We start from the raw sequence: 8,496 nt of genomic DNA on the forward strand, positions 1-8,496 counted from the left end.
GGAAACATGGCTAACTCAGGGACGCTAACGGAGTCGGTGCAGCCAGCTGGTTTCTTCATGCATCGCGCCGACAGAAACAAACATCTTTCCGGTAAGAAGAGGGGCGGGGGGTATGCCTTATGATTACGAGAAGTGGTGTGATCATCATAACAACACACAAGAACTCAAGTCGTTCTGTTCACCTGATCTAGAACTCCTCACAATCAAATGTCGACCGCATTATCACCAAGGATTCTCGTCAATCATAATCACAGCCGTATACATTCCCCCAAGCAGACACATCGATGGCCCTGAACGAACTTTATCTGACTCTTTGTAAACTGGAAACCACACACCCTGAGGCTGCATTCATCGTAGCTGGGGATTTTAACAAGGCTAATCTAAAAACAAACTCCCTAAATTCTATCAGCATATCGATTGTGCTACCAGGGCTGGAAAAACACTAGACCATTGTTATACTAATTTCCGCGACGCTTATAAGGCCTCCCCCGCCCCCTTTCGGAAAAGCTGACCACGACTCCATTTTGTTGATTCCAGCCTACAAACAGAAACTCAAACAACAAGCTCCCGCGCTCAGGTCTGTTCAACGCTGGTCCGACCATCTGAATCCACGCTTCAAGACTGCTTCGATCACGCGGATTGGAATATGTTCCGCATCGCGTCCAACAACAATATTGACGAATATGCTGATTCGGTGAGCGAGTTCATTTAGGAAGTGCATTGACGATGTGTACCCCAAGCAACGATAAAAACTCCCAAACCAGAAACCGTGGATTGACGGCAGCATTCGCGTGAAACTGAAAGCGCGAACCACTGCTTTTAACCAGGGCAAGGGGACCGGAAGCATGACCGAATACAAACAGTGTAGCTATTCTCTCCGCAAGGCAATCAAACAGGCTAAGTCTCAGTACAGAGACAAAATCGAGTCGCAATTCAACAGCTCAGACACAAGAGGTATGTGCAGGGTCTACAGTCAATCACGGATTACAAAAAGAAAACCAGCCCCGTCGCGGACCAGGATGTCTTGCTCCCAGACAGGCTAAACAACTTTTTTGCCCGCTTTGAGGACAATACAGTGCCACTGACACGGCCCCCTACCAAAACCTGCGGGCTCTCCTTCACTGCAGCCGAGGTGAGTAAACATTTAAACGTGTTACCCTCGCAAGGCTGCAGGCCCAGACGGCTTCCCAGCCGCGTCCTCAGAGCATGCGCAGACCAGCTGGCTGGTGTGTTTACGGACATATTCAATCAATCCTTATCCCAGTCTGCTGTTCCCACATGCTTCAAGAGGGCCACCATTGTTCCTGTCCCAAGAAAGCTAAGGTAACTGAGCTAAACGACTACCGCCCCGTAGCACTCACTTCCGTCATCATGAAGTGCTTTGAGAGACTAGTCAAGGACCATATCACCTCCACCCTACCGGACACCCTAGACCCACTCCAATTTGCTTACCGACCCAATGGTCCCAGACGACGCAATCGCAACCACACTGCACACTGCCCTAACCCATCTGGAACGAGGAATACCCATGTGAGAATGCTGTTCATCGATTCCAGCTCAGCATTTAACACCATAGTACCCTCCAAACTCGTCATCAAGCTCGAGACCCTGGGTCTCGACCCCGCCCTGTGCAACTGGGTCCTGGACTTCCTGACGGGCCGCCCCCAGGTGGTGAGGGTAGGTAACAACATCTCCACCCCGCTGATCCTCAACACTGGGCCCCACAGGGTGCGTTCTGAGCCTCTCTGTACTCCCTGTTCACCCACGACTGCGTGGCCATGCCACGCCTCCAACTCAATATCAAGTTTGCGGATGACACTACAGTGGTAGGCTTGATTACCAACAACGACGAGACGGCCTACAGGGAGGAGGTGAGGCCCTCGGAGTGTGGTTGTCAGGAAAATAACCTCACACTCAACGGCAACAAAAACAGGAGATGATTGTGGACTTCAGGAAACAGCAGAGGGAGCACCCCCCTATCCACATCGACGGGTCAGTAGTGGAGAAGGTGAAAGTTTTAAGTTCCTCGGTTACACATCACGGCAAACTGAATTGTCCCCCACACAGACAGCGTTGTGAAGAAGGCGCAGCAGCGCCTCTTCAACCTCAGGAGGCTGAAGAATTCGGCTTGTCACCAAAAGCACTCACAAACTTCTACAGATGCACAATCGAGAGCATCCTGTCGGCTGTATCACCGCTGGTACGGCAACTGCTCCGCCCACAACCGTAAGGCTCTCCAGAGGGTAGTGAGGTCTGCAGAACGCATCACCAGGGGCAAACTACCTGCCCTCCAGGACACCTACACACCGATGTCACAGGAAGGCCATAAAGATCATCAAGGACAACAACCACCCAAGCCACTGCCTGTTCACCCCGCTATCATCCAGAAGGCGAGTCAGTACAGTGCATCAAAGCAGGGACGACGGACTGAAAAACAGCTTCTATCTCAAGGCCATCAGACTGTTAAACAGCCACCACTAACATTTAGCGGCCGCTGCCAACATACTGACTCAACTCCAGCCACTTTTAAAAATGGGAATTGATGGAAATTATGTAAAAATGTACCACTAGCCACTTAAGCAATGCCACTTAATACAATGTTTACATACCCTACATACCATCTCATATGTATATACTGTACTCTATATCATCTACTGCATCTTGCCATCTTTATGCAATACAATGTACCACTAGCCACTTTAAAACTATGCCACTTTATGTTTACCATACCCTACAGTACTCATCTCATACGTATATACCGTACTCTTAACCATCTACTGCATCTGCCATGCGTTCTGTACCACCACTCATTCATATATCTTTATGTACATATTCTTTATCCCTTTACACTTGTGTGTGTGTGTAAGGTAGTAGTTGTGGAATTGTTAAGGTTAGATTACTGTTGTTATTACTGCATTGTCGGAACTAGAACACAAGCATTTCGCTACACCTCGCTTAACACTGCTAACCATGTGTATGTGACTTAATTAAAATTGATTTTGATTTTGATTTGATTTTGATTTGATTTGAGGTGGACTCTGGGGTTCTCTCTACTTCAACAACACGAGTGACAGTCAGACGACTAACCCTGAGGTGGACTCTGGGGTTCTCTCTACTTCCACAACAAACGAGTGACAGTCAGACAGACTAACCCTGAGGTGGACTCTGGGGTTCTCTCTCTACTTCCACAACACAGAGTGACAGTCAGACAGACTAACCCTGAGGTGGACTCTGGGTGTTCTCTCTACTTCCACAACAACAGAGTGACAGTCAGACAGACTAACCCTGAGGTGGACTCTGGTGTTCTCTCTACTTCCACAACAACAAGAGGACCAGTGACAGTCAGACAGACTAACCCTGAGGTGGACTCTGGGTGTTCTCTCTACTTCCACAACAACAGAGTGACAGTCAGACAGACTAGCCCTGAGGAGGACTAAAGCATATTGTTCCACCTGGTTAACCTTCCCTAAGCTCTATATGATTCTATAAACACAGCGGTAAAGCCAGTGTGCTGTAACACAAATACAATGTATTGTAGTGCAGTACCCTGTGTGAGAGCAGTGTGTTGTATTGTAGGGACAGGGACTGGAGCACCTACCTTCAGCAGACAGTGTACTGTCATAGACATTCAGTGTGCAGTGTTGTTGTTTTTTAAGGGCTGGATCAGCTTTAATATTGCTGTAAGTTTGTTGCTTCCATCAATGTAATTGTCCGCATCATTTCCAATCCCCCATATATTTTTGGGGTAAAAATATATATCCATATACAGTTGAAGTCGGAAGTTTACATACACTTGGAATCATTAAAACTCGTTTTTCAACCACTCCACAAATGTCTTGTTAACCAACTATAGTTTTGGCAAGTCAGTTAGGACATCTACCTTGTGCATAACACAAATACTTTTTAAAATAAAATTACTTGTGTCATGCACAAAGTAGATGTCCTAACCGACTTGCCAAAACTATAGTTTGTTAACAAGACATTTGTGGAGTGGTTGAAAAACGAGTTTTAATGATTCCAACCTAAGTGTATGTAAACTTACGACTTCAACTGTCATACATGCATATACACACACACATATATATATATATATGGTTATGTATGTATACATAAACATTCATACATATACAATCATACATTCAAACATTCATACCTTCATACATGTACATATACATACTTTTTTTTGAATATACCTTTATTTTCCCCCGCAAACCCTACCACCCCTCCTCCAATTGGAGTAAACTAATAAACAATAACACTTAGGCTTCTACTTTCAGTTTATATATCTTATACACATTTCACAGACACAATCTATTTTACAATAGTTATATTTTGTTTGTTTTTAGTCCTTCCTCTATTTCTGATGTCCATCCAGTTTAATTTCTATTTGTAACTGTGCTATTTCACAACATTTCTGAACCTATATACATTTTACAGACCCTGTATGTGTTACATGGGTTATCTTGTTATTAGTCCCACCCTTCAGATCCATACAACCCCTCCCATCCATCTCTTAACACCATCCATTTTGGATTTCTCTTTGCTATATATTATTCAACTGTGCTGTGATGCTTCACAAAAGTACTGAACATTTCTATTCTCATAGCTTCTACAGATTGTAAATTAAACATACACATTTTTGCTAAAATAATTATTATATTATTGATTGATTGACTATGACTTTTCAAATCACCCAGTAGGTAAATTAGATCTAGGTAAATGTTGCAATTCTTCAGCCATTCCTGGACCTGTGACCAAAAACGAGCTACGTATGGACAGTACCAAAATAAATGATCTAATGACTGTATTGTCTCTACCTTCAGCAGAGACAGGGTCTGTTTTCCTGGAGCGTACAGTGACCGTGGCTGTTTTAGAGAGGTCAGTGCCTGTCCTATACACCTTGACCTCCACATAACCATCACTCTCATCCACACGGTAGTCTGTGTCGCCGAAGTAGAATCCTGGAGCTGTGGAGGAGAGGAAACACAGGAAGATGTCGTACATCAGGATCTTGTTTCAGTCAGCTTCACAACTGGAAACCGTCTGATCTAACTTTTGAGTTGAATTTGTAATAACCCACATTTCAAATACAGTTACTTCTGACGACATAGCTAAATGACTGCACATTGAGCCACTAGCCGGCACTAACCTCAACACTAGTCATTTCCAGCACTTATAGCCCCTGCATTACAGTATGGTACATTTGAGGGGATGTTATTACAGAATATAAATGTAAAGACTAGAAGCCTGAAGGCTCTATTTCTGTGTCTGGTTGAAAGGAGCCGGTGCAGTGTAGTCGACTGTGGTAGAAGAGTGTTTGTGTGTGCGTGTGTGTGCGTACGCAGAGGAGTTGGAGGATTCCAGGCCTGCCTGTCTGCAATTAGTACTTTCCTGAGCCCAGATTCCGCTACAGTCAATCTCCCCCACACTGTTCTGTTCCTCTGACTCTCTCTCACCCTCTTCTTCTCGCTCTCTTTGTTCCTCTTTCCCTCTCTGTACTTTGCGTGCTGTGAACTGGGCTGTCTCTTGGGAAGTTTCTGTCAACTAACATCACAGCTGACTCAAACAACCAGAAACACAGGGAGGGTGTTGATTGAGCGTAACGGCCCTCACAGTAAGAGCAGGACCCTGGGCTCATTTACTGTATGTTCTGGGAAAATAAACAACTTTGAGGTAAAATTGGAGTGGCAGTTGTTGGCTCTGAATTATATCAATGAGGGCTTTACTCATTTTTTGTGTGTGTGAAAATGGATCAAACCAACCCTTCTCTCCAGACTACTGAACAGCAGAAGCCTGGTCCATCACAGAGGAACTGGAGGTATACACTACCGTTCAAAAGTTTGGGGTCACTTAGAAATGTCCTTGTTTTTTTTTGTCCATTAAAATAACATCAAATTGATAAGAAATACAGTGTAGACATTGTTAATGTAAATGACTATTGTAGCTGGAAACGGCAGATATTTAATGGAATATCTACATAGGCCTACAGATGCCCATTATCAGCAACCATCACTCCTGTGTTCCAATGGCACGTTGTGTTAGCTAATCCAAGTTTATCATTTTAAAAGGCTAATTGATCATTAGAAACCCCTTTTGAAATGAAGCTAGCACAGCTGAAAACTGCTGTTCTGATTAAAGAAGCAATAAACTGGCCTTCTTTAGACAAGTTGAGTATCTGGAGCATCAGCATTTGTGGGTTCGATTACAGGCTCAAAATGGCCAGAAACAAAGAACATTCTTCTGAAATTCGTCAGTCTATTCTTGTTCTGAGAAATGAAGGCTATTCCATGCGAGAAATTGCCAAGAAACTGAAGATCTGGTAGAACGCTGTGTACTACTCCCTTCACAGAACAGAGCAAACTGGCTCTAACCAAAATAGAAAGAGGAGTGGGGGGGCCCCGGTGCACAACTGAGCAAGAATAGAAGTACATTAGAGTGTCTAGTTTGAGAAACAGACGCCTCACAAGTCCTCAACTGGCAGCTTCATTAAATAGTACCCGCAAAACACCGGTCTCAACTTTATCAGTGAAGAGGCGACTCAGGGATGCTGGCCTTCTAGGCATAGTTCCTCTGTCCAGTGTCTGTGTTCTTTTGCTCATCTTAATCTTTTATTTTTATTGGCCAGTCTGAGATATGACTTTTTCTTTGCAACTCTGCCTAGAAGGCCAGCATCCCGGAGTCACCTCTTCACTGTTGACGTTGAGACTGGTGTTTTGCGGGTACTATTTAATGAAGCTGCTAGATTCTGTCCCAAATGGAACCATATTTCCTATATAGCACACTATTTTTTAATAGAGCCCATGAGGCCAAAGAAGTGCCCTACACAGGACGCCATTTCAGCCACAGCCATGGTGAATACATGAATGAATTCAATGGTAGTGATATCGCCACAGGCATATACCCTGTTTCCATGACGATGATGATCACACCTCTAGGCTGTTAGTTAGCTGGGTTTCTCATCTCAAAGTGACACAGATAAATAGGAAGATAGGAGAGGAGGAGAGCAGAGAGAGGAGGAGAAGAGGCTAATACTGGCTGAAAAATAGCTCTGCATAGAACTAATCTGTCCATCTGATAAAACAATACTGTAGCAGTACTGTAGTAGTACTGTAGTAGCTAAAGCACTCCTTTTATCTGATGCATTGACTTAATATAAATAAACACTGCAAGAGGAAATGATACATGAAGAGCTTTTCAAAGCATGTGAAATAAGAGAGATTTCTGTGACTGCATACTGTGTGAAGCAAAATGCCTGATATCTATGTTTATAAGACAGGCTGATATCTATGTTTATAAGACAGGCTGATATCTGTTTATCAGACAGGCTGATATCTGTTTATCAGACAGGCTGATATCTATGTTTATAAGACAGGCTGATATCTATGTTTATCAGACAGGCTGATATCTGTTTATCAGACAGGCTGATATCTATGTTTATCAGACAGGCTGATATCTAGCCACAGGGAGGGGTGTGGTAGTGGAGCCACAAGGGAGGGATGTGATGAGCCACAAGGGAGAGGGTTGTGGTTATGGAGCACAGGGGTAACCAGGGAGGGTGTGGTATGAGCCACCAAGGGAGGGGTGGTGGTATGGAGCCACAAGGAGGGTGTGGTATGGAGCCACAAGGGGGGGTGTGGTATGGAAGAGCCACAAGGGAGCGGTGTGGTATGAGCCACAAGGGAGGGGTGTGGTATGGAGCAACGGGAGGGGTTGTGGTATGAGCCAACAAGGGAGGGGTGTGGTCATGAGCCACAAGGGGAGGGGTGTGCGTATGGAGCCACGAAGGGAGGGGGTGTGGTATGGAGCCACCGGGAGTAGGGCAAGGGGTGTGTATGGAGCCACAAGGGAGGGGTTGGTATGGAGCCACAAGGGAGGGTGTGGTATGGAGCCACAGGGGGGGTGTAAGAGCCATGGATGGAGCCAGGAGGGTGTGGTATGAGCCACCGGGGAGGGTGTGGTATGGAAGCCACCGGGGAGGGTGTGTGTATGGAGCCACCGGGATGGTTGGTATGGAGCCACGCGGGAGAGGGGTGTGGTTGTGAGCCACCGGGGAGAGGTGTGGTATGAGGCCACAAGGGAGGGTGTGGTATGGAGCCACAAGGAGGGGTGTGTCATGGAGAGCCACCGGGAGGGGTGTGGTATGGAGCCCACAAGGAGGGGTGTTGGTATGAGCCACAAGGGAGGGGTGTGGGTATGGAGCCACAAGGGAGGGTGTGGTATGGAAGAAAGGGAGGTGTGGTATGGAACAAGGAGGGGTGTATGGAGCCACAAGGAGGGTGTGGTATGGAGCCACAAGGGGAGGTGTGGTCATGAGCCACAAGGAGGGTGTGGTATGGAGCCACACGGAGGGTGATTGGTATGGAGCCACAAGGAGGAGGATGTGTGGTATGGCCACCGGGGAGAGGTGTGGTTATGAGCACCGGGGAGGATGTGTATGGGCCACCGGAGATGTGGGGATAGGACGACGGGAGGGGTGTGGTATGGACAACCGGGAGG

General features: G+C 46.0%; 1 protein-coding gene across 1 annotated transcript in view; it reads right to left on the bottom strand.

The window, feature by feature from the left end:
* The window catches only part of LOC111956821 (FRAS1-related extracellular matrix protein 2-like), a 101,441-nt gene that overhangs the window by 27,275 nt on the left and 65,670 nt on the right, over positions 1-8,496 (bottom strand). Inside the window, exon 9 of the mRNA XM_023977475.2 lies at positions 4,818-4,967. Coding sequence (XP_023833243.1) covers positions 4,818-4,967 — 150 coding nt within the window. The remainder of the gene's footprint in view (positions 1-4,817; positions 4,968-8,496) is intronic.

Source organism: Salvelinus sp. IW2-2015, linkage group LG4p (assembly GCF_002910315.2).
Source record: "Salvelinus sp. IW2-2015 linkage group LG4p, ASM291031v2, whole genome shotgun sequence".
NCBI classification, from domain to species: Eukaryota; Metazoa; Chordata; class Actinopteri; order Salmoniformes; family Salmonidae; genus Salvelinus; species Salvelinus sp. IW2-2015.